A 27,596-nucleotide genomic window follows, 5' to 3' on the forward strand; every position below is an offset into this window, starting at 1 on the left:
TTTGATTTCGAACATTCTTGAATACTTACAGCTTATTGCTTGTCCTTATTGTCAAGATAGAATTTACAGACTTATACAGATATGCTCTTGATTTTTAGAAATCAAAAAAGGTAGCGCCACTCACTGTGGAAAAATTATACCTCGCTCGCAAAGATGGCGATACATCTTTTCTGACCGTTGCCTTACAAGTTTGGGCTCTTCAATCATATTTACTGCTTTAATAGATTGTACTAATGTAACCTTTATCATGCATTACGATGCTAGTGGTATATAAATGCATCGACATTTAATTTTATTGTTCTCAAATAAAATTTAATTGCGGCACATACACTAAAGTTGGAGGCAGAAAAAATGCGTCTATATGGTTTTCACACATAGAATTTATTGGAGTTTTGATTTCAGTGTATGCAGTGACTAGACCCATTCCTCGGTAACCCTGCAGTTCGAGAATGCCAAAAGTCATGTAAAAGTGCGTATTTCACTGTTCATGCACGTCAAGGTCTGGACGGAGATCAATATTTGATCATCTTTGAAAACCTTTTATATATTTGAAAATGTGCATGTCTTATAATTTCTTCCCATTCTCTATAAAGGGTTACGGGAGGTTATTGAAAATCGTCAGGGTTTCGTTATGATTGGTCACAGCGTTTGTCCAAAAGTTCAATGCTGGCATACAGAATACTCTCCTTTTCAGTTTTTCATCCCTATTTGTTTGATTCAGAAACGCTTTCTATGAGAAATTGTGGTCTACTGATGCCTAAAATGAAAGGAATAAAGTTTTGTGTAAAATGGAGAAGACATTGCAATATGCACAAAAAACCCGCAGCAGCAAAACAAATCCAGTGAAAACTTTTGACATTTCAATCAACAATTTTTAATTATTGCCTACTAAGACTAAACTATAAAATTGATAGCCAAGAAATGTCAAAGTCAAATCACCCCCCGTTCTTTTATAGCTAGCGTAAAAAGCTGGATAGTAAAAATTACTATATCATGGTTAAAAACTCACAGTAGACCAGAATCGAACCGAGGATCTGGCGATTGCCAAGCGCGAACGCTAGCCGCTCGGCTATCGACGCGGTTGGATTGAGAAGGAACAAAACGCAAATAAAGGGTTCATTCATTTATTTTATAACGCTGAAATTGGCTATTTTGGACACCCACCCACCCCATGTAACGCTTTTTGTATGAATATTATTCAGTTTTTATATGGGCCGTAATATCGTTTGGACACCCACCCATCCCCTCCAGCGTTAAGAAATTTGTGAATGGGCCCTAAAAAGCGTTCATGATAGCTCAATCTTGGTTGGAATAGTAAATAGACCATTTCCGTCAAACCTTACCCCCTATTTTTATATTTTTCTTCGACAGGCGATTATTTTTTATGATTATTGACGCTTTCAGATATTTTTTATATGCACTCCTGATTTTCTTACAATTTTTTGAAAAACTATGTATTCACCAAATTTGAGGTGAATTCCGTCGTGCGGCACAGTTGTATAAACCCTATGGGAATACAATGTGGAGATTTTTCCTCAACGATCAGTAACATCCCTGCATTGAATGTTTGTAGACATAATGAAATGTCAGATCCCAGCACACAACAAAACTGACTCGCTCGCTCATATCCGGGATGCTTCGCAATTCGGGCGAAACAAACAAAACTTTTCCCCTAGCGATAATTTAATTATTGACTTTGGCGTAAAGCACCTAACAGGCGATATTGAAAATGATATCCATGACAGGCTTTTAAGTTTGGAATGTACTGACATTATTCAGAACGTAATTCGGCGAAACTTGATAAGATATTTCTAGAACCCAAAGCAAAGAGATTGTAGGAGATATGTGAGGTATTCATAGGGGTTTTGAAAATAGGTTTATCATATGTAAATAAAATTGAAAAGATTTAAGTTTGATTATATTTTCTTCAGTCTTAAGTCAGGACTAAAGAATGTACTTGAGAATTTCATTTATTATTTTCTCATTCATTGTTATTGATTATTTAGATAAGCCCTAATCGCAAATCTCCCTCGATATAAAAAATGAGCACCATTTTTTTTTTGTTCATCAAATTGTGGTCCTCATTTCACCGTCAACAGAATTATAAGGACTCCCGGAAAATGGCCATAATTGTAGGTTCTACCAATACGGAATCCTACATGATCGCAATAAACATCCCCTTCATCTCCTTGCGGGAAGCTGCTGTGGTGCTCCACGATTGACTTTACGAATAGTCCCCAGAAAGGATTCTGCTCTCTTCCGATTTTGCGACCGGCGACGAAGATTTTACTGCCCGGTAGTATATTGGTGTTATTCCTCGGGAACCGATACATATAGAAGCTGTGAGAAATCAAATGCCATGCCAATCTAGAAGCCATTGAAACCTCGTAGCTTCCGGGTTTCCAGGTGGGATCAAATATCTTTAAAAATGATATTAACCGAGATGCCACGCAGTTAAATTTTCGTCGCCACATTTCCGCTTGCCACAAAACCAGGAGAGAGCTACTCACCGGAATTATTCTAGGTTATTCTACAGCAGCTTCGATTCGATGCTGGATACGAAAACCTTTATTGTGGTCATGAAGGATTTCGTCGTGATGGGGAGTCTTGAGAAAAAAAGGGGAATATGTAGGCGCGGGCAATTAGCTTTATGTCTCCGATGGTGAAACCTGTTTGATCTTTGCACGCCTGACATAACCTCGAAACTCCATATGAAAATATGTCAACATTTTCAGCAGTGAATGTCAAAGAGCAGGACAATGAATTCTCGCGTAACTTTTCAAAACGTCCTAAGTAACAAAGGTAAACAAATCGAGATTATCATTGCAAATCATTTGCGTTGCACCACTTAGCAGCACACTAGAACACTCGTTCTGATATATTAACAATAAATTAATCTATTAAAAGCTTAACAAAATGACCAATGTTCAAAACTGCATCACTTTTATTCAATTGTTACATTGGACCTTTGATCAGAGAACCAACCACGTGTCCTAAGTAACATTTATGAATAAACACGATTCTAATGTTACATTGGACATTCCTGAATAAAGCTTTGGATTGGAGTTTAAAAGGTAGAATGATTTGTAGAAGCGTGTCTGAGACGCTACTTAGATGTATAGAATGCCATAATAAATGCTTCACAATCATTTCAGTCGATATTTTCAGAGTCGCACTGCCTCGCAAAATTGAAAACGCTCAAGTGACAAAAAGAGAATGAGTTACACAAAACTGTATTTTGGTCTTTTTGCCAAACCATGTTTTACCGTTTCGCTGGATTGGATCTGCTGCAACTTCTCTTTTCATATTATTAGCGCATTGCGTGCATATAGGGGAATGATATTGAGCAAAAGATTGAGCATCATGATGTCATTGTATCAATCTGATTCAGATGCATGATCGATCAAGCATATAAATATGCTTCCCGGCAGCAACGTACATGCGCGACTTGCTCACACATATTTTCAGAGCGATCAATCACCGAAGGGAGGAGAAGCTGTATGTATTTGTTAGGCGTGGGCTCCTTTCTCAAGTTCCTACAACAAGATGGACGACGTCGGCATCGTCATCATTCCCCACCGCAATTTCTTGTTTCAACCGACAGCTGGTGCTGATTGCAACACAGCCGTCACCATCACCACGTCATGCAGTGGGAAACTCACACATGATCATGTGGGCGAAACCGTCATAAAAACGGGGGGGGGGGGGGGGTAAATTGAGGGAGAATCAGTGAGCAAAATGTCCTACATACAGCTCAACGTTTCCCCTCCTTCTGTTGTTACATAGGACACATAGACGGAGGAAAGAAGTAACGTCGTGGGATTGAATGAATCAAAACAAAGCACAGCTGGTGTCTCCGATTAGCACACTGCAACTAAATGTCCATATTTTCAGAGTCGCTCTGCCTCGCAATATTGAATAAGCTCAAATAAATAACAAAAAGAGAACAATGTACACAGAACTGTATTTTGGCACGGCAGCAACACGAGCAACGTGCATGCGCGACTTGCGCACATAGATTTGCAGAGCAATCATTCACCGAAGAGCGGAAAAGCTGTATATATTTGTTTGGCATTGGTTTCCTACAACACAATCGACGGCGCCGTCATCGTCATCATTTCCCACCGCTATTTCTTGTTTGCGCCGACGGCTGGTGCCGAATGCAACACAGTCGTCACCACCCGTCGTGCAGTGGGTAACTCACACACGAACAAGTGTGGGCGAAACCAGCATTAAAACGAGGGGGAAGATTGAGAGAGAAACAGCGAGAAAGCAAAAAGTCCTATGTACAGCTCAACGTTTCCCCTCCTTCTGTTGTTACATAGGACACATAGACGGAGAGAAAAAAGTGACGGCGTGGCATTGAATGAATCAAATTGTTGTTGTTTGTGAGGGACTTTAACCCGAAGGTCATTCGTCCCTTCTTCAAATGAATCAAAACAAAGCACAGCTGGTGCCTGCGATTATCACACTGCAACAAAATGAGCAGTTCAACTTGAATGTTGAAGCAGTTCAACGCACGTGGATATAAAATGAAATAAAACATGCTTGCTGTGTGCTCAAATCAAAATGTCCGATGCTACTATAACTAAAACAAAATGACTGAAGTGAATGTCCAATGTAACAATTGTTGAAACAGAACGACCTATGTGATTTATCCTATGTACATATTTTGGGTCAAAACGTCCTATCTGATGTTTTTATAGATTTCAGTGTAATTTCCAAAAAAATTGACAAAATTTCATTTCTTACGTTGAACTTTATTACACTGCTTCCCTCTACAAGCAACACAGTAAGGAAAAATTGTTTCATTTTGATACAGTTTCAAAATATATTTTCACAACCTTCAAGCTCGATTTACTCGAAATGTGTGAATTGTTAGATAGGCCGTTTTGAAAAGTTACGCGAGAATTGAGCATGATAAAAGAATGACAGAGAAGGAGAATCACGAAACCGAAGAACAAAGTGGAGACCACGGTGGAACAGCTGATCGAAATTCACCACAACGTGGAGATAAAATCATAGGGGAAAAAGGGGTTCCCAAAAATATTGGAGAGAAAAAAATTGTAGCGAACCGTGGGGTAAACTAGTGTGCCGCCAGTTTTTCATAGTTTTTCAATAGTTAAAGGCTCCAAAACACATCGGTTCCTTAGGAAAGTTTGTTCAGTAAATTGACAGAAAGCATATAAGCCAATAAAAATTTTTCACGGAAATGGTCTATTTAAAAACACGTTCATGGTTCTCATTACTGCAACGCTTGTCTCAGTGTAGACCACATCTAATGTGGTCAAACCAACGGTGGTAGGATGATCAAAGTATTGGCTGGTCCGCTGATTATGATACGTTTAGGAAAGGAACAACCGCGTTTAATGAAACATCGCAATGTTATCTTCCGTAGGAATAAAGTAAAAAATTAGCAATACCGCGGCTTTCCTTTTCCTCTGGGGTACGCCGTGTGTCCTTTTGGGCAAATGCGATAATATTATGTACAGGTCGTTACGGGTAAATACATTGGTCATTTACAACAAAACCAAATGGAAGTGGGCATATCATATACGCGTAACGTACTGTCCAAAATACATAAAACATCCTACCCTAGGGCTGTGCACATATCGATATTAACGGGTCAAATTTATCGGTACGATATCCGTTATCTCTCGACCCGATATTTATATAAGAAGTCCGATATTCGGCAGAAAATGTATTGATTGTAATTTTAAATGTAATTGTAATTTATTAACGTTACGATACCCTGTCAGTTTACAAACTATATCTCAGGTCAAGAAAACGAACGAAGTAAATTTGGATATTAAATATTTAAAACTAGTCATTAAATTTGTTTTCATAAACGAAACTGAATCAATGGAATTTCAAATACTTATAGCATCACTACGAAATTCAATTAATGAACTAAATATTACGGTTGTTAAGAAAATGTTCCAGTTTGCGGTAGCCGCAGAGTTCTACTGCGGCTGTCAAAGTTCTACCGCAGGCTTCGAAATCATTCCATCATTAAAGCAAAAATTCAATCATAGTATGCTTGGAAGAGAAAACGCTATGAAAAATAGCAACAAACAACCATCATCAAGACGGTATCCAAGGTATCATTGAAGCCCACTGATGATTTACCAGTGCAAATCAGTGATGTGACAGCTGCGATAGCTTTTCGTTGAACCGTAAAACGGAAAATTTTCCCTAAAATTGCAATAATTCAATTTTTGTTGTCAAATAAAACCGAATTTGTCGGTTTTGCTTTGAAATATCTCTTTTTTTAATAATAAGATATCGGTTCGATATCGATAATGTCAAATCCGATATCCGATATTAAATAAACATACCGATACTGGTAAGTCCTCGTCATACACAGCCCTACTCTACTCGATAGTAAAAAACTTCAATTTTGCACACTCAGGCAAATAGACTATCGAAATACATGAGAACCACTTATGAAACAAAAATTTAAAAAAAAAATTTATCGCGGCAACCTGGAATTGATCCTATCGTGCGTACACCACGCGCCTATCGACGCCTTGATGTGAGTTGATGCTAAAACGATACATAAAGCGTTCTTATTGCAATAACCGTTCCACCTTTCATGAGGCAAAATGTATGCATTTCGATAGTCTAGTTCACAGCGTGCAATTTTAAAACATCATACAACATATCATTTGCGCCCGATTTCTAGCAAACGCTAGAAATCTCCAACATTTAGATCACTTTCAAAGCGTTTTTCCCTCAGTGCTGCCCCGACCCGACACCAACACAACCGCAACGCCATCGGAACGAAAACGTCAAACCGAAATATTGGTCGCAAAAATGCTGAACGCTGATATTTGGAAATCGTGGGAAAGAAGTGGAAAATCTGAATTGTAAGTGGCGCTTTCCCGACCGGAAACCTAGTGCAAAGTGTAGCTCAGGTGACGCGCTTCCGTTTGGTGGTGGAATTTTTAAGGGGGGTGCCCTATTTGCCCGGAAAAAGTGGATTCCAGATTGGCTGGGGTTTGAGCAGAAGAAAAAGTGTTTTCTTTTTCTTCCGGCGGTGGGATTGTGTTTGGATGGTGTATTTGAAAGCGAGTGTTGTTTTTGCGGGAAATCCGCCGGAATCCGATTCCTGAGCCACTTGAGGGAAACACTTTGCATGGGATCGGGTTGCGTTAAAGGAAACCTTGATCTTGATCTCGATTTTTCTCTTTGCAGCTTGAAACAATGCAAAGCTCTGCTGAAGGAGGAAAGCGGAAGTCCGTTACTGGGTCAGAATGACCGGAAGACGGGAATCGCCCGGGCAATCTACGAGCTGGTGTCCCACGGCATCCGTGGCCCAATCAAGAAGGAAAGTGCCCTGGTGATGTTGGGCGAACTTGCCGCCCTGCACAGTGACATTCCGTCGATTATGTTGGACATCTTTGGAGTGCTGGACGCGGAAACGGCTGCCGGAGGTGGTGGAAGTGGTGCCGATGCTTCCACCGAGGAACGGGGCGCCTTTTGCTACATCGTGAAAGAGTCGGAACGGTTCCTTTCGGAGAAGCTGCTGAAGGAACGGCTGGAGATCGACACGCTGCAGGACGTGGGCACAATCAAGAACCGGAGCTTTTACACCAAGTTCATCAAGGTTAAGACGAAACTCTAGTGAGTATCATTTACGACTGGAAGGCAGATTTGAGTCTTGAAATGATAAGCATAATGTTCCCGATATGAATTTATTAATAAGGGGAATCGATTAATATTTACCCACAGGGCATGTACCTGATCTAGAATCAATCCTTAGCATTTCAATTGGTTATTGGTTAAGGAAATTCTATTCCTTATTTTTGGTAGAAAGCATATCTGCTCTAAGCCCAACTGCAATTTTCGAGAAGTTAAAGACACCGCCACATCAATGCTTTCAGTGGATTATTTGCCCTTTAAAGGAAGCATCCCACTAGACAACGGACAAGCATGCAACGCCCAGTGGTACAGTCGAAATATATTCCTGACGAAAAGTGTTCCTGACTGAAGCGGGAATCGAACCCACACTCTTTTACCCTGATGCGGCTAAATGCTTGTTCACGCTATTCGCACGGCCACGAAGCCCACGAAAAATTATTGCGAATCTTGGAGATACTCCAAAAAATATCAATAAAAAATTCTGGGTCAATCCTTTGAGTAATCGAGATGGAATTCATGCAATAACCTGTGGAATTATTCTTGCAGAGAATTTAAGTACCTATATAGTGTTTTTTTTTTGTAGAAATTCCACCAGGAATACATTTCTAGCGTAACATTTGAAAAGGGCCTATCTGCAAAACGTAAGCATTGAGAAATTCTCAATTGAAGATTCCGTACCATACTTAAAATTCCTATTTTAAACCCATTCGCATTTTTACTAGTTTCATACCTGTGTTCGACACACATTAAAGTCTGTTGCGTGGCCCATTATGTTTCTAATCTCAAATAATACAACCACTCGTAAAAATTGTTGAATTCAAACATCATCGGCAGATAGGCCCTTTTATGAATCTTCAAACCAGTTAGGCCCTTTCAGTTAGGCCCTTTGATTGAACATGGTTTCAGTTAGGCCCTTTTATAATTTGCTAATTTTATTGATTTTTGAATTGGTTTGCATAAATCTTGAACAAAGTTTAGCGATTATGTGAAAAAACACTATATAATAGCTAAATATTTGAAATTTTCGGTTGAAGATTCAGTACCATATTGATTATTCCTATTTCAAACCCATTCGCTTTTTACTAGTTTCATACTTGGGGAAGATCCAAAAATGACGTCCATCGTTTTTCGGGATTTCTAGAACCCTTCTACCCCCTCTGTCACGCTTTTTCTAATACCCAATCCATGCACTGTCATATTTTCGTACATCCCCCCATTGGAGGAGGCCCCAATTGATGGACGTCATTTTCGGATAACCCCTTGTGTTCGACACTTATAATGGTCTATTACGTGGCTCACAACGATTTAAATTTGAAATAGCACAACAACTTGTAAAAATAGTTCAATTCAAACATCATCCGCAGATAGGCCCCTTTTACGAATTTTCAAACCAGTTAGGCCCTTTTTGAATTTGCTAATTTTATTGATTATTGAAGTGATTTGCATAATTCTTCGACAACATTTAATGATTATGTGAGAAAACAACACAATACACCCGATTCTGTTTTTGCACGGGGGATGCGTACCGTGCAAAAAAAGTTTTCAGTTCAAAATTTCAAAAACCGTGCAAAAAAAGTAACACCATTTCTCGACGTTTCATGCAAAAATAAGGTTTTGGCGGAAAAAAATGTATGAAAACTTTTTTTGCACGGCCGTGTAAAAAAAATCCGTGCAAAAACAGAATCGGGTGTATCATACAAGCTAAATATTGGAAACTATTCTATACAAAATCAGCAACATATTGATTATTGATATTTCAAACCCATTCACTTTTTTTTACTAGTTTTATACTTGTGTTAGACACTCATTATGGTTTATTACGTGGCCCAGAACGTTAGTAATCTCAAATAGCATAACGACTCGTGAAAATGGTTGCATTCAAATATCATCAGCAGTTAGGCCCTTCAATGAATCTTCAAACCAGTTAGGCCCTTTCAGTTAGGCCCTTCGATTGGACATGGTTTCAGTTAGGCCCCTCCAGTTAGGCCCTTTTATTAAACATAGCTCCAGTTAGGCCCTTTTGGAATTTGTTGATTTTATTGCTTATTGAAGTGATTTTCATAGTTTTTAAATAAAATAAAGCGAGAGAAAAACAATGTAATAGCTAAATGTTGGATATTCTCGGTTGAAGGTTCAGTACCTTATTGATTATATCTATTTCAAACCCATTCACTTTTTTACTTGTTTTATACTTGAGAGCTTTCCTTAGCCGAGCAGTTTAAGTCCGCGGCTACAAAACAAAGCCATTCTGAAGGTATCTGAGTTCCATTCCCGGTCGGTCCAGGTTTTTTCGTAATGGAAATTTCCTTTACTTTCCTGAATATAGAGTACCTTCGTACTTGTCACAGGATATACGAATGCGAAAATGGCAACTTGTCAAAAAAAACTCTCACAGTTTATAACTGTGGAAGTACTCATTGAACACAAAGCTTAGAAGCAGACTCTGCCCAGTGAGGACGTAATGCCAAGAAGAAGTATAAGAAGAATTCTTGCAGGGCTGTTATAAAAACAAACGAATTTGTTTTTGTGAAAATCGCGACTTTTAGAACTCGATCCACAACTAGAGACAACAAATAAAAATTAACAAATAAAAATTATTCAAAATTTTTAATGTAATTGATTTTTTTTTCAGGATAAAAAATCAGTTTTTCAACTAACTTCGCATTAAGATTATGATAAAACTAGTAAAAAAGAGAATGGGCTTGAAATAGGAATCAATATAGTACTGAATCTTCAATAAAGAATTTTTATTAAACAATGTTGATTTTCTCACATACCTAATCGATTGATTTTGATCTAAAACTTTGAAAATCACTTCAATAATCAATAAAATTAACAAATTCCAAAAGGGCCTAACTAGAACTAAGTTTAATAAAAGGGCCTAACTGGAGGGGCCTAACTGAAACCATGTTCGATCAAAGGGCCTAACTGGTTTGCAGACTCGTAAAAGGGCCTATCTGCCGATGATGTTTGAATTCAACCATTTTCACGAGTTGTTTTGTTATTTAAGATTTAAAACGTTATGGGCCACCTAGTAGACTATTATGAGTGTCGAACACAAGTATAAAACTAGTAAATAGGAGAAAGGGTTTGAAATATGAATAATCAATATACTGAATCTTCAATAAAGAATTTTCAATATTTAATGTTGATTTTCTCACATAATCGTTTGATTTTGTTCTAAAACTTTGAAAATCTATTCAATAATCAATAAAATTAACAAATTCCAAAAGGGCCTAACTGGAACAATGTGAAATAAAAGGGCCTAACTGGAGGGGCCTAACTGAAACCATGTTCAATTAAAGGGCCTAACTGAAAGGGCCTAACTGGTTTGAAGACTCGTAAAAGGGCCTATCTGCCGATGATGTTTGAATTCAACATTTTTTACTAGTTTTTATGTTATGTTAGATTTAAAACGTTACGTGGCCCAGTAATAGACTATGAGTGTCGAACAAAAGTTTAAAACTATTAAATAGCAATGAGTTTAAAATAGTAACAATCAATATGTTACAGAATCTTCAATCGAGCATTTCACAATTTTTACGTTATGCTGATAAACCCTTTTCAAATATTTCACTAGGTTCCATTATGTGAGAAAAACACTATACAATGGCTAAATATTGAAAAATATGGAGGAAAATTAGAAATGCACGGAAGGGCCAATCTGATTTTGATGGAAATTTTCAGTTAGGCCCTTTTATGGCCAGTTAGGCCCTCTTAGTTTTATCATTTTCAGATAGGCCCTTTTAAATTTGAATAAAATTACCATTTATAATGCATTTTGCATGCCCGTAAGAGTATGTAGGTGTAATTTACGTAAAAAATGATACGAATAATGAATAATCAAGTTTGTTTACATTTTGCAGTTAGGCCCTTTTCAAATGTTACGCTAGATTTGTGTACTCCTCTAAGGTTTCTCAATCGTACACCGATCTTTCCAGTTGTTACTTCAAGAGATCTTAAGACTCTTATAGGATTTATGCTAAAAAAAAACAGTAAGAATTTTGTTTATGGATTTTCCAAGAAATCCTACAAGAATTCGTACAAATCTTTTTCACCGATTGTTCACAATTTTTAGAGACATTTCCACCACAGTGATTGATTTGAAAAGTTCCTACGATTTGCGCCAAAAATTTCTTCAATGTTATTCTCAGATTTTGTTCTACCCATTAAATAAAAATTTCACCAGGGATTTTCCAGCATTCTGTCCAACTATCTGCAAAAAAGTATATTATTCACGAACACAACTGTCTTAGGAAATTTCTTCAAGAATATCTGAAGTAAACCCTGGCTCATAGTTTCCCACGACCCAGGAAGGTCGTGATCCGATGCCAGGGAAGTTTCGAGAAAAAAAATAGTTATGTTATTCTCACCCAAGTTTTTAAATGCTACTTAAAAAAATTTTCAACAAGGACAATCTGTTTTTTTTTATAGAACTGCATAAAGAAACAGTTATTTTTCAGGAAATAATATAAAAGAAAGAATATAAAAGTTCCCAGTCCTCTGTTATTATAAAGATGTGTCTTCAAGTTGACTTACGGTATTGGACAAAATAATGCATGCATTGGCTGATTTCATATAAAATGGTCAAGTTTGGAGGCCTGGACAGGCAGATTCGTTCTATCTGGTTTACCAGTGTTCAGCATCGAGAAGTGACTGTAGAGTTGAAAACATGTGTCATTGATCCACTGAGTGTTGACATGTTAAGCGTGTCATCGTCTAGTGATAGTGCTCTGTTGTTTTCAAACGTGGAACATGCAAACTTTATGATTTGTGGAAAGTTCGAGTTCGATACTTATTCAGTGTCGTTGATGACTTGCGTCCATACTCGAAACAAAAATTTCCGATATCGTACTGTGTTACCGCTGCTAGCAGTTCGGACACGGCATTAGTCACTATAATCTCCAGCCCAAATGAATGAAATACGGGGAACTACATTTGACGAAAAACTGCCCGATTCCGAAGAAAGTGAAGGTTACAATGATCGCACTCTTTTAAATTGCCAATTTCAGTCGAAATCACGCAGCTAGCTATAGAGGATACCCCACTAGACTAGCTTACATAAAATAGTCGAAGGAGAAAAAAATCAAGCTCATAATCGTCGAGGTACGTCCACTCATATTAGGCGTCCACCATCAGCTCCTGTGCAACCGGGAGTGTTCTTTTCGCAAGAAATGAGTGGAGAACTTGGAGCCAAAAACTCGAATACTGCCAAAGGTATGCAGTTTCTCGCTCTTTCGGAGCTGATGTCCATGTATGTTTGCAATGGATGATCTTGAACGTCTTGAATTCGAACAAGCTCCTAAATTATTCGACGTCATGATATTACACCAAATCGACTTGGCAATTCGAGACAACGAAGGTACGGTGCTGCCATCTGGAAAAAGTTTACTGGATGCGTGAAGCGTCGAAAATTTTACCCGGCAGGGTATAGGAAGTAAAATTTCAAACGCTACTACACAATAGCTATTTAAAATCATTTCAGTACATGTTGATAGGCTTTTGATGGGCTTACATTACACTGCGGAACACGTTTTTGTCTCAAGCATCAAATCAAATCAATTTTGTTACGCTGTGTTATAGACACATTATTTTTTTCCCCTCAATCAGAATCCGCAGAAAAGATTCTATAGCTTACCATAAGTCCAGTGGCGACTCGTAACCTCACTTTTTACCTGTTCTACGACTTTTAACTTTTAAAGAAACTTGGGTCCAATCGAGTAACTGGTTTACACACGATTCCTTTTCCTGCATAAGATTGGATATTGTAACCATAAAGCGGTACAATGAACCCTAGTCGGTGTTTGTCGCGGATCCCTCTCGGAAGCTTCAGCGATCCGACACGCCATCCGCTAATTGCTAAGGATGAAGAGATCTCCGGATCTCCATCCTGCCAGAAGGGTTCCAAAAGGAAACCCACTAATCGACAACAGTCAACAGTGCGCATCCCTGGTTGGCCGCACAGCAAGCCAACGTGCCTCATCTTCCACAACTGCCACTCGCCTCCAATTCACTGCCGCCATCGCCCACTCGCCACCACGCCATTGCACAGTGGTCCGCCCTAGAACAAATACCGGACAAAACCTCAAACTTTTTTAAAATGATAAATTGTGCTCTATTATTACATATTATAAATATTTTAAGTATTTCTTGACGTATTCAGGCATTGCGATTGTCATTTCGATTACTGTCATGTGTATTTTACTGGTGATCAGAATAGAGTTCATGTGTTTTACTGACTTATATTTATTTAATTCAAATGAACAATTTCAAAACTAAAATTAATTTATCCAATTCAAAATGTTATGCCATTAAGAACAAAACTTTTGTTTCTGAACCTAATCTTCGCAATCTGATTGTGTCCCAAATGAAGCATCATCTGAGTCGTCTAATTCGTTGTCAACATCATTCTCATTTTTCAATAACTGCAGTACATCTTCTGGTAGGTCCTTGTGATGATTACGGGGTGGTTTCAGGTCTGTGTTGATCAGTGGATCGGATATTATCAACATTCGGTTCACTATATCACGATTGGTGTTCTCACTACTATTTTTCCTCGAAAAATTGTTGCGATTTGATTTTATCGTCTTGTTACTTCGCTCTTGCGCTTCTTCGGACATTCTTCCGACGGGAAGAACAGATCGCTCAACAATTTTGTGGCCATGAATTAGGAGCTTGTGCAAAGCAGTTGGCATGTAATACCACGGGTAAAGAGACACATATAGTTCCGCAGTTTCAAAACAGTAAGATTTGAACTTCACCGGGTCGATTTCATGGCCACATGAAATTGCGATGAGGATATTTCTTGTCCGCTCTATAAGATTTGCGTCAACGCCACTAATTTCCGAGCTGATATTTGAGTTTGCAAAAAATCGACGGGCAGTATTCCCGTCGTTGGAATTACCTGATCCTCCCGGCATGGGTTTATCAACTAATAAACCCCTTCGATTCTTGAAGTCAAGTTGTATTCTTCGTTTTGCTTCTTCAAACAGTTTCTCGTTACCTAAATATATAGGGAAAGTGTACCAGCTATGGCCATAGTGGTTCCCTATTTGACCATTTGTGAAATTTTGATAACTTTTACATTTTATATCTTTTTGAATGCTTTAACATCAAGTTACATCTTAAATCTAATTAACACAACACACAAACATTTTCAAAATTTGAAGACTTTAAAGTAATCACGTATGGCGAAATAGGGAACCACTATGTCCATAACTGGTACACTTACCCTATAGTTTTAATTTTGAGAATGAAACAATAAAATAGTTTACACAGTTCATTCCTACCAGTCTTCCTCCAGCAGTTAAAATTAAAACGATAGCCAATGTGTATATAACATTCAAACGCACGAATCCATGCGTGTAACGGTGACATCCAAGATCCAAAGAATCGTCGTCAATTGTTTGCAGGCTTAACATTTTCCTCAAATCATTGAATTGAGAAATTGTTGCATGACAAACATAGCATCGCTGAAATGATGTGGTGTCTGTCAACACATTTATCAGTTTGCCGTCCACCATGGTTAAGGTGAAACATCTCGGAATCCAAAGATGGCCGTCACAATGGCCGACTTGTGCCCCTACTCACGTTTTCAAAGGCACAAAACTAGAGAAATAGTTGGCAAACGTTTCTGATCTTCTTATTTTAAGATTTTTGCTAGTGCACTAGAGTATCCATCCCGGGACATCCCGGGACAAAAAATCCCGGGATTTGACAAATTTCGGGATTTCCCATTTCCCGGGATTTTAGTTCTGACATCCCGGGAATCCCGGAATTCCCGAAATGTACGTAGAATTTGATGAAAACCACTAAATGTCAATGAAAAACAATCACATTTTTCCTCACTATCAAGCCCTATTTGATAAAATAGAAAAGCATTGTAAAAGAGAATGAACGAGTAATTATTTTCATTAATAGACCAATTTACCTAGTAAGAAACACATATTTTTAATGGTCTAGTTGCAAAGTTGTAATGCTTTTTTCTTCAACATTGACCGGTTTTATAATTCTAGACTGAGAAAGCAAATTTGAAAGTACAATAATTTTGGTCAATTAACTTTTTTCATGATCTTCTACAATACATACCCTTGATGATCTTGAATCGTTTCTTTAGAACAGTTTTGATGAGTTATGTTATCTAAAAAAGTCGCATTATTTTCTCCTTTCATTAAAAAAAACATTGTATTGTCGAATTTGTACTTTTATTTCAACCAAAGTACAAGTTTTTTCAAAAATTTGAGAAATCCCGGGATTTCCCGGGATAAGCTAAGATTTTTTTCCCGAATCCCGGGACGAGCAAAATGGCCGGGAAATGGACACTCTATAGTGCACAAAGCCAAAATTTAAAGTACTCTGTTGTTGGATGCTTTCTTCCCGAGATTTGTGCCTTTGAAGTTTCAGTGCAATCTTAGAAGTTGATTCCAAACTGTGTCACCCTAAATAAAGACGATAGGATACTGATAGTCTTCTTCCACCTCGACAGAATCATAGGGTTTGAGTCCTTCGATCTCTGCACTCATGCGTTGGTATTCTTCAACAATTACCTATTAAACATGAAATTTAACTCAGATTATTCAATATGAATTAATTATTATGTAAATATACAACCTGTTGGGTCTCAGGGCGGAACTGTAAGTTAATAGGCCTATATGAATATGGAGAACTGGGATGTTCGTTATCCCACAAAATATCGACCGATTCTTCGCTAGACAAGCGCAACGGAACAAACGAAGTAAAGAACACATGTGAATCTTTATTATTTGTGTTCTTTAAACGCTGTTTGTCTTCAGTGATCCCGGATGCTCCGTCACATCCCCATTTGATGATAAAGATGAGATTTTCCAGTGCTGTATCTGAATATTCCGCGATTTTATTGTCAAGGCTCAACAACAACCTTTCTGTTGTTGTATCTAGAAGTGCTTGTAGTTTGATACAAACTCCAACTTCATCAACCGTATAGGCATCTTTAGGAGGGTAACAATCTTTTTTGGCTTTAAGCACTTTATAATAGGAGGGATAGTTGTCCTTTACTGGCTCTCGTATTATATTATAAGCTTGCTTGCTCAATCTTGCTTGTACAATTCTCGCATAACTTCTGATCTCGCCCTAAAAGCCATTGGTAGCCATGTGTGTAGCTCGTTGTTTCTGAGCATTTGAATGTAGTTACACGTTAATTAACAACACTATGGTGAAGATAGGATCATTCTCTACCTGCCAGTGGTGTTGGTTTGGATGCTATTTCTTTCATTTGCTTAGAAATAACGAGCTACACACGTGGTTACCAATGGCTTTTAGGGCGTTATCTCAGATTATGCGAGAATTATTGACACTGCTTTTTCTGGTGATATCGTATTCGATTGCTTGCCTGTCTCAACTGCCTGTTTGATAGCATGAGCATCGTCTTTTTCGCCAGATGATCGCATGCTCATTATAGCAGCAAACGCAAGTTCATCGGGGGAATGATTGTTTCGAATTTCTGCAGTCTTCCTACGTTTTGTCCTAACGTTGCATTCCGAAAATGGTACTTCTGATCTTACCTCGTACATGATTCAAATCTTACCTCGAAATACTCTACTTTTCGGGAAGCCTGGTTGAATTTTTTTTAAACTCTTCCAAAGGCGTCGCGTGACCAAATTATCCACCTGTGCACTGCTTACTTAACTTTAACTTTTTTTTTTGCAATATGTATGCTCCACGGACCAAGTTTTTTAGTATAAAGAGCGTAATCACCATTCTCAAATATGTGTTTTTCTCAGCTCTTCAATCGAATTGAATAGTTTATATTTTATTTAGTAATCAAGCTCTTTACTTGAATTTATCAATAGAGTTGTATATGGGTATCCAATTTATATATTCTAAATCTTCGTTAAAAATTGAACTAGAATCCTGTTTCAACATTTTCCGTGCCCTGAAACTGTTAATTCCCCTTGGAAAATCTTACTACAGGGCGAGCTGTCGGGATTAGATGTCATTGAACCTGAAATTTGAGCTTGAAATCTATTTTGATCATTCAGAATATCAAAAATAAGATGTCGAGCGTAATAATATCGATCAAAACAAGAAAAAAGTGCGCTTTCGATTAATGGATCATTAAAATAACCAAAACGGCCGCTATGAAAAGCACGGCTAGCGCCACCGTAGTCTTGTGTGTTTGACATAACAGCGATGCTGTCACAATGTTAAATTCCGCCGCTGTTTTGATACGGTGAGTACCAAAAGAGTTACCTTCAATGATCCATTTATTCGTGATCAAACGTCAACATCCCACCGCAAAATCGTTAGTGTTTGGAGGTGATGTTTTCTTCCAAAATGCGAAATCATCACCTCCAACTTAGTTCTAAACCCACCGTTATATGAATAATGGGGGCGCGCAGTCGTCGCAAGTTTCTTGTTAAGCAGTCAATAAAAACCGGTAAATTTGTCATCGCAAAATAACCCAATAATCAGTCATCATTCAATGATGAATTCTGAAGAAGTAGTGACAATTTCAACAGCACTGGTTTCAAAATAATCTTGCAATTTAAAACTGTGACTATCTATGGTCACCATGGTCTTTACATAGAATTGAACCAAAACAGTTTGCATCGTGTAAAATACTCGCATTTTATTACATATAGAACACGCGTGGTGTCGACGATGGCGCTGGGGGTGGGCGCGTCCATTCTGCGATTAATTGTTGCAAAAACTATTGCGCAGGATGCGAAAAGCGAGGTTTGATTACTAAAAGTCACCTAAAAAATAATCCACTTTCCGCTGTCTGAGACACACCCGCGCTTCACACCACAAGCATGGTGATGCTGATTGCTGATGGCGCGAATTCCAAAAGAGAGCAAGCAAAATGAAGCTCTCTCGTGGATTGATCTCTCTCTTTTCATGCCCATCTGCACTCTCACACTGGTCGACTTGGTTGCTGTAACAAGATGTGCACTGGTCGGAGTTGACGCTTTGGCTACTCACACACTGGCATTTGTAGTTCAAAAAGCTCTCTACCACATTGGCAGCATTGCGTGTACGATACCGGGCAGCCCGTTTACCGATGAAAGTGCACATGTTGGGTTTCATCGTCCCAGTCCCAGCCAACAATGTGTAGCGTGGGATAAAGTGTTGCGTAGCATGCTTCGCGCTGTGCGCGAGCAAAAGAATAGTTCTCAGGTCGTGCGTCGCACGAAATGCCTATTTCATTTAATTTGCAAAGCAAAATTTTAACAACTATTTTGATAAATGTAAATTATTTAGCAAACTATTGATAATAGTGATACTTGTAAAGGGTTATATTTTGTTAGGTGAATGGATTATTAAATTGTCATTGATAAGTTATACATATTGTTGGCGGTCAGGATGAACGAGATGCCACCTGTGCAGACGCGACGCATCTGAACTCTTCCAAAATGCTGCAAATGCTGAATCCATGTTGCAGCTCTCTAAGAAACCTTCCGCTACAATGCGATTTTCCTTCATGGTAGGGAGATTCCGAATGTTTGCGAAAACGGTTTTTCTTTTTATGCGTATTTCTATTTCAGAAATAGAATGAAAAGAGTATCAATGTATCTTGTAGCCATATATAAAACGATTTAATCTTACCACTTGTTACTGATGCCATTATCCGAACTTAAGTTTAACACAATTATTGAGTAGCACTTTTACAAATACACCTCACAAGAGAATTCGTGTTGTTCACATAGAAAACACCTTTGCAATGAACACGTGTTCCATGGCTACTACGATTAAATTAACGTATTTAGCTTGTCGTGCGTCTGATTCAAATAGGTCCAAACTGCCCTTCGGATGCATTCAAACGCTTAAAAAGTGGTCTATCGCAAGTTTTCGCAAAATAATTTATTGTCAGCTTGAAAGCTCTTGTTTAAAGCTTTCAAAAGCACATAATCTCATCGCGGGCATTCAAGGACTACTTAAAGTTTAGAGCACTTTTATCAATAAAATTGATAATTTTTGAGATTTTTTTACTCTAATGTCTTATCTACTATTTTTTTCAACAAACATATTCAACACAAATAAACTTCATGCATATACGAGCAACTTCTCTGAGGACACCATCACTGTTTAAGCTCATCTTAAATATTTAAATTGCTGCTGAACAATGTATTACAAATATCAATAATTCATAAAAATTCCAGTCCACGATCCACTCATAGAGCTGTAAAAAATTTAAAACTCAATTAAACTGCTTCAAACTTTGGATTTGAACCGCAGAGGTGTTTAGGAATTCGTGAAAAATAATACCGTACGGAAAGAACAATTTTGATTTTTGAGGTTTTGACCGCCTTCGAACCACAGTGCATTGCCTAGTTCACGCAACGTAACCACCAAAATCCATGTGGAAGAGGTGTAATGATGTGATTCGAAAGGGAATCACATTCGAGCGTATTGTCAACCTAAATAAAGGGTGATACGGTCAATTTTAACTGGACGTATTTCTTTCAATTTTGCATTAAAAAAAACCTGAACAACGCTCATTTTAAAAGAGTGTTTCTTCAGTCGTCCAAGCAAGAAAAGCAGCGTATCAAAATTTTGCTTGCGCATCGTGAAAATCCGAACTACACGCACGCAAAGTTAGCAAAATCGCTAAAAGTTGCCAAACTAACCGTTACAAATGTAACTAAAGTGTTAGAGGAACGTTTATCGACAGTCAGGAAGCTTGGATCGGGGGAAATCGAAAACCGGAAGTCGCTGCGACAACAAAGAGAGTAGCCAGTAGTATTAAGCGGAACCCCAGCCTCTCTCTGTCCGAGATGCCACAAAAAACTGGGTGTGTCATCCAGAACCGTGAATCGAGCCAGAAAACGAGCGGGACTGTCGACTTACAAGAAATTCCAAGAAACACGACGATGCGGACTAAGTTTGACTACATCAAATCCAACTACAAGCACCTTCTGGGACAAGTTCTATACAGCAAAAGGAAGAAGAAAGGTACATACCAGATATTTTCAAGAAGTGTAGAACTAGCCCTCGTGCGTTAAAATACACTCAAATAAAGAAAAAAAAAAAAAAAAAGATATTTTCAAGCATATGTAACTGTTGAAGTTCGCAAAGAAATATCTGGTTTGACAAGTGGCTTGCAGCTTTTTCATAGCAACCGGGACTGTCAACCAAGAAATTTACGTGAAAGAGTGTTTGAATAAACGTCTGCTGTCTTTCCTGAAGAAACACGGTTGTTCTGTACTGTTTTGGCCGGATTTGGCATCTTGCCATTACGGTAAAAAGGTCATGGAGTGGTACGCCGCCAACAACGTGCAGGTGGTTCCCAAGGACAAGGCTCTACGTCCTACTACTTCCAAGATCCTGCTCCACCTAGCTCGTTGCGCTCCCCTTCGTCTTGTACCGGCCGGATTTGAGGTGAACACCATTTTTGCAGGATTGTTGTCCGGCATTCTCACAACGTGTCCCGCACATCGTACCCTTCCAGCTTTGTCGACCTTCTGGATACTGGGTTCACCGTAGAGTTGCGCAAGCTCGTGGTTCATCCTTCTCCTCCATACGCCGTTCTCACATACTCCGCCGAAGATCGTCCTAAGCACACGTCGTTCAAAAACTCCTAGCGCTTGCAGGTCTTCTTCGAGCATTGTCCACGTCTCATGCCCGTAGAGGACTACCGGTCTTATCAGCGTCTTGTACATGGTACACTTAGTACGGAAGTGAAGTTTACCAGACCGCAAGGTCTTGTGGAGTCCGTAGTAAGCACGACTTCCGGCAATGAATCTTCGAATTTCTCTGCTACAGTTGTTATCCGACGTTATCAATGATCCGAGGTAGACAAATTCATCCACCACCTCGAACTCATCCTCGTCGATCATCACGGCCAATGCGAGCTCTATCGCGCTAGGTTCCTCCAGCCAGCAAATATTTCGTTTTCGACGTGTTCACCTTCAATCCAACCCGATTTGCTTCACGTTTCAGCCTGGTATACTGTTCCTGGAATTCTTCCGACAATGTCCACGTCGTCAGCAAAACAGATGAACTGGCTGGATTTATTGAAGATCGTGCCCCGCAGGTTGAAGCCCGCCCGTTTCATAACACCTTCTAGCGCAATATTGAACAGGAGGCAGGAAAGACCATCGCCTTGTCGAAGTCCTTTGCGTGTTTCAAACGGGTCCGATAATGCACCCGATATCTTCACACAGCACTGTACACTATCCATCGTTGCTTTGATTAGTCTAGGTTGGTTGGTTTGACTTTATTAACGAGATTTTTAGCCCTAGGCTAGTTCATCTCGGGACCAACGGCTTTACTTGCCTTCCGAAGGAAGTCGTCACTATAACTTTTTACGTCATAAGTGACTATGTCGGGGATGGGATTCGATCCCAGGTCCTCGGCGTGAGAGGCGAGTGTTCTAACCACTACACCAGGTCCGTCCCCAACTTGATCAGTCTAGTCAGTTTCCCGGGAAAACCTTTCTCGTCCATAACCTTCCATAGCTCTTCGCAGTCGATGGTATCATAGGTTGCTCTGAAATCGATGAATAGGTGGTGCGTAGGGACTTGATATTAGCGACACTTTTGGAGGATCTGCCACAACATAAAGATTTGGTCTGTCGTCGATCGCCCGTCCACAAAACCGGCTTGATAGCTTCCCACAAATCTGCTTGCCAATGGCGATAGACGGCGGAAGATGATCTGGGAAAGCACTTTATAGGCTGCGTTAAGCATGGTGATCGCTCTATAGTTCTCACATTCTAACTTGTCACCCTTTTTGTATATTGGGTATATTATTTCCTCCTTCCACTCAATCGATGCAGACAAGTGGCCAACTTGTCCGGACCCATTTTAATAAGTTCCGCTCCAATACCATCCTTTCCAGCTGCTTTGATGTTCTTGAGCTGTTTGATAGCATCCTTAACTTCACCATTGTGGGAGTGGCACGTCCGTACTGATGAAGCCATTCCTCCTGCTGCCTTGGTCTTTCTCCTCTGCGCCATTTAACCTTCCAGTCGTCGCGCGGTTTGCCACCGTCAGAACCACCACGCTGCTGTTGTGAACGAAAAGCGAGGTTTTTTCAACAGTGTTGTACAAAATACAACAGCGCGACGACTGAAGTGTTAAGTGTTCATCGTAGTGCTGCTTTCACCTTTCAATCACCTCACGTTTGTCCGTCAAGATACCTTCATCCTTATCCCGGCACATTTCGGCTCGCGGCACAAAGCCTTTGAGGGATGAATTGAGTTTCTTGTAGAACTTACGTGTTTCTTGAGAACGATGTAGCTGCTCCATCTTTTCGCAATCCAACTCTTCCAGGCGTCGCTTTTTATCCCGGAATAGATGGGTTTGCTGTCTTCGCTTCTGTTTGTATCGTTCCACGTCTTGACGGGTGCCTTGCTGCAGCATCATCGCCCGCGTTGCCTTCTTCTCGTCCAAAATCTTCTGACACTCCTCGTCGATTTCCTCCCACGAACCCAACGGCACCTTCCGCTTCGTTGTTAATGGCTGCTTTGAGACTACTCCAGCAGTCCTCAAGAGGGGCTTCGGTAAGCTCTCCCTCTTACAGCAACGCAGCTTCAAGGCTTTGCGCGTAACCAGTTGCGACTTCGGGTAGCTTGAGTCGTTCCAGGTTGTACCGTGGCGGGCGTCGGTACCGAATGTTGTTCACAACGGAGAGTCGTTGGCGCACTTTAACCGTCACTAGGTAGTGGTCCGAGTCGATGTTTGCGCCGCGATAGGTTCTGACGTCGATAATGTCCGAGAAGTGTCTTCCATCAATCAAAACGTGGTCGATTTGCGATTGAGTCTGTTGGGAGATGGGAGGTTGAGCTGAAAGTAAGTACTACGTATGGCCATGTTATTGGAGGCGGCGAAATCAATCAGTCCAAGGCCGTTTTCGTTAATAAGCTGGTGAGCGCTGAACTTCCCTATAATCGGTCTAAACTCCTCCTCCTGGCCAACCTGAGCATTGAGATCTCCCATAACGAATTTGACATCATGGCTTGGGCAGCCGTCGTATTCACGTTCCAACTGCGCGTAGAAAGCGTCCTTATCGTCATCGTTACTTGTTAGGTGAGGGCTGTACACGTTGATTTTGCTGATATTTAAGAAACGGCCTCTGATCCTCAACTTGCACATTCTGTTGTCGATTGGCCACCACCCAATCACGCGCCTCTGCATTTCGCCCATCACGATAAAAGCTGTGCCCAGCTCATGTCTTTTGCCGCAGCTCTGGTAGATGGTATAACCATCCCTATACGTATGTACCGTCGACCCTTTCCAGCAAAACTCCTGCAGCGCTACGATGTCGAACTTGCGGACCCTCAATAATTCGGAATGAATGCGGGTACAAGAAATTGAGAGACTTACAGTTCCATGATCCGAGTTTCCAATCGTTAGTCCGTTTCCGATGCCTGGGTCTAAGCCGATTGTTCCGGTACAAATTTACATTGTATGCTTCCTGTACTGATCGTTTTTACGGCTGGCTTGTAAGGCCTGCACCAAACCCCTGTCTCGCCGGAGGATCATCGTGCACAGTACTGTTTAGAGTCCCACGCTGGCACTAGGACGATGATCTGTTTTAAGCCGCCCCTAACATGGAGAACAGACGCTCTGATAAGCTACACCCTCAGAAGAGAGGACTATTGTCAAGCGGAACTGACCAAAACAACTGCTAGTGACGAGAAGCAATTTAAGGCAAACAGGCGTTCTGCGGAGAAGAAGTTGGACAAGGTGGCTGTACAAAATCTGATGGCAGTGGTCAAGCGAAAGGCCCGGTAATTTGGATATGAAAAAACGTATGCCTAACCGAATATTTTTCCTGAATTTTATACTATTTGAATTTGAAAAAGAAATATAGTTTGATTTTTTTAATTAACGATTTCGCCAATTTACACGCATTTTCTCTTGACCATATCACCCTTTACCAGTGGTGATTGCTGGATGAGCAGAGTCTGCTCACAGCCGTTCCTTTTTCCGTGTTTTTTTGTGAATAATTGGGTGGATTATGATTATAATATATAGATTACAAACTAATGTATGACAGTATTGAGAAAATTGACCGATATATGATGTTGTTGTAAAAATATCACAGGGAATCGGACCCGTGATTGCATGTTAAAATAAAATGATTTGATGCCCTCTACAGTACATGTGTTCGGACGATCGTGAGAAATGAAAGCAAGAACGCAATCTCACAAAAGGAACCACCGATGCGGTAACATTTTTCTGTTGTGCATGAACAGACTCTGTTCACCGTTTTGCAGCACTGCCCTTTACAAAGTGCATCGAAACAGTGAGTGTAATTATCAACACCGCTAATACCTCCATACGTGAAAATTTCAGGTCAATAGAAGCACTGTAACTGAAAAAAACATTATTTTGCAAATAATTCGAATAAATTGATTGCAATTCTATGGTCCTAAGAACCATGTCGAAGTCGTTTGTATGCTTGAGCTATTGATAATATTTAAATCAGCTAGATATTACCTTCCTAACGATAAAATAGTGCTTCATTCTCGTTTTTGTTACTCACTCAACTCTCCATGGATGCACAGGGTTGTGCGCCCCACCGTTTAATGAGAATTATGTACCTTCTTTGAATTGCTTCGATACACCACTTTATGCCAAACGCCCTTAAACGGAACGGGCCACGCTCAAGCACTACACATATCTTTAGTAGTCCTTTTACAATTATGCTCGATTGGGCAGGAATTCATTAATCGACCGATAGTCAGCTAATCCAATACCCCTTTTTTAGCTACAAACAGCGCCGTTTCAATCTGTTCCGCGAAGAGAGCGAAGGTTACGCCAAACTCATCACGGAGCTCAATCAGGAGTTTACCGAAACCAATACAGTACAAAGCATATTGGAAATCATCAAATCGCTCATCGGTTGCTTCAACCTAGACCCGAACCGGGTGTTGGACATTATGCTGGAATCCTTCGAAACCCGCCCAGAACACGACAAGATCTTCATTCCGTTGTTGCAGTCGTACATCAACGATGGCAACATCATCTGCGAGGTGCTGGGATACAAATACCGACATTTCGCCGACAGTCGAACTCCGGAATCCCTGTTCAAGGTGACGGCCCTCCTGTTGCAGCATGGAGTAATCAAGCTGGACGATATCTACGCTTGGCTCAGTCCGACCGACAAATTGATCGTCACCGAGTGGGAAACGGACGTGAACGATGCGAAAGAATTTGTCCGCAGACTGAATGTCGTGTCCACCAATAAGGATAAGGAGCAGGAAGCGGAACCGGAAAAGGTTATGACTCCGGAAAAGTACGCCACCAATCAAAAGTGGGGTCTGTGTGAAGCACTTCTTCATGTTGGAGATTGGAACACTGCTCAGCTTTTGTTGAAGAAGCTTCCTGAACAATCAGTAATGGTCCATGAGCGCATCGCCAGGGCTCTCTGTCGACTTTTGCATATGATAATCGAACCAGTTTACCGTCTGAAGTGTGCCCTTCCTTGTAACATCAAGGGACGCCCCATCAGCAACGGACTGAGTAAATTGGCCCCTGCGCCAGTTACCACAATCTCCAAACTACGTAATCATGCCTTCCCTATGTTCACCGCCTTGGGACCTTCACTGCACTACGACTCGGTTCTCCTTTACAAACTGTTACGTCTGGTTCGCGTTATTCTCACGGAAATGAACGTCGACCCGGCAAATACTCCGGCTCCCGGTTCCGAGAACGAGCAGCTTTACTACGACATCATTACCATACTGGATGCGTCCATCTTGCCTGCGCTCTCCTACATGGATTGCAACTGCTGTGTTGCGGAAGAAATTTGGTCCATCGTGAAGCTGTATCCGTATCAGTATCGGTACAGTTTGTACGCTCGCTGGAAGAACGACACCTATCAGCTGCAGCCGAAGCTGATCCGTCGCCGGGGGAATGCCCAGAAGCAAATCAAAGCTTTGATGAAGCGCGTCAGCAAGGAGAATAGCAAACCCGTAGGTAGACTAATCGGCAAACTTAGTCATTGTTCACCGGGATTCCTGTTCGATTATGTAAGTCTTGTGCTAAATCATACCTTTGTTTTTTACTAACTCGTTTCCTGATTTTCAGATCCTTTTGCAAATTCAAATCTACGACAATCTGATCACGCCAGTGGTGGATTCCCTCAAGTATCTGACCTCACTGTCGTACGATGTGCTCGGGTACTGTTTGATCGAATCGCTCGAGCAGGTTGATCGCAATCCGATGCAGAACGATGGCACTTCGATTTCGCTGTGGCTGCAGAGCTTGGCCAACTTTTGCGGGGCCATCTACAAGAAGTACAACATCGAACTGAGCGGGCTGCTGCAGTATGTGGCCAATCAGCTGAAGGCGCATAAGAGGTGGGGGAATCGGATGTCTTAATTTTGCGATTGGTTCAGGGATTCACGATATATTTTGTTTCAGTTTGGATCTGTTGATTTTGAAGGAAGTGGTGCAGAAGATGACGGGGATCGAGGCGGCCGAAGAAATGACCGCGGAACAGATCGGAGCCATGTGCGGTGGAGAATTGCTACGCGGCGAGGTAAGGTTCTTTCAACAGATAATGTTCCCGCGCGTTTGGTGTTTAAAATTGATGTCTGTGTCAGGGAATTTACGTGAATCCACTCTAAAAAAAATTCATTTAACAAATTCTTTCCATTTCAGGCCGGTTATTTCAGTCAGGTGCGCAATACTAAGAAGTCCTCTCAGCGTCTGAAAGATGCCCTGGCCAGCAATGATTTGGCCGTAGCGCTTTGTCTGTTGATTGCCCAGCAGAAGCACTGCGTAATCTACCGTGAAACGGCCTCCAGTCATCTGAAGCTGGTCGGAAAACTGTACGATCAATGTCAGGACACGCTGGTTCAATTCGGGACTTTCCTCGGATCAACTTACTCGGTCGAAGAGTACGTCGAGCGGTTACCAACCATTCATAGTATGTTGCAGGAGTATCACATTCACTCGGATGTGGCGTTCTTCCTGGCCAGACCGATGTTTTCCCACGCTATCAATGTAAGTTTTACAAAC

At 40.4% G+C, this 27,596-nt stretch overlaps 1 protein-coding gene across 2 annotated transcripts in view; it reads left to right on the plus strand.

Moving 5' to 3' along the window:
• The first annotated feature begins 6,753 nt into the window (after positions 1 to 6,753).
• Positions 6,754 to 27,596, plus strand: part of LOC5572056 (THO complex subunit 2) — a 38,493-nt gene continuing 17,650 nt past the window's right edge. For both annotated transcript variants that reach the window (XM_001653773.2, XM_001653774.2), the window contains exons 1-6: positions 6,754 to 6,869; positions 7,198 to 7,626; positions 25,339 to 26,602; positions 26,661 to 26,932; positions 26,997 to 27,114; positions 27,237 to 27,581. In XM_001653773.2, coding sequence (XP_001653823.1) covers positions 6,817 to 6,869; positions 7,198 to 7,626; positions 25,339 to 26,602; positions 26,661 to 26,932; positions 26,997 to 27,114; positions 27,237 to 27,581 — 2,481 coding nt within the window. In that variant the 5' untranslated portion in view covers positions 6,754 to 6,816. The remainder of the gene's footprint in view (positions 6,870 to 7,197; positions 7,627 to 25,338; positions 26,603 to 26,660; positions 26,933 to 26,996; positions 27,115 to 27,236; positions 27,582 to 27,596) is intronic.

This window comes from Aedes aegypti, chromosome 2 (genome assembly GCF_002204515.2).
Source record: "Aedes aegypti strain LVP_AGWG chromosome 2, AaegL5.0 Primary Assembly, whole genome shotgun sequence".
Taxonomy (NCBI): domain Eukaryota; kingdom Metazoa; phylum Arthropoda; class Insecta; order Diptera; family Culicidae; genus Aedes; species Aedes aegypti.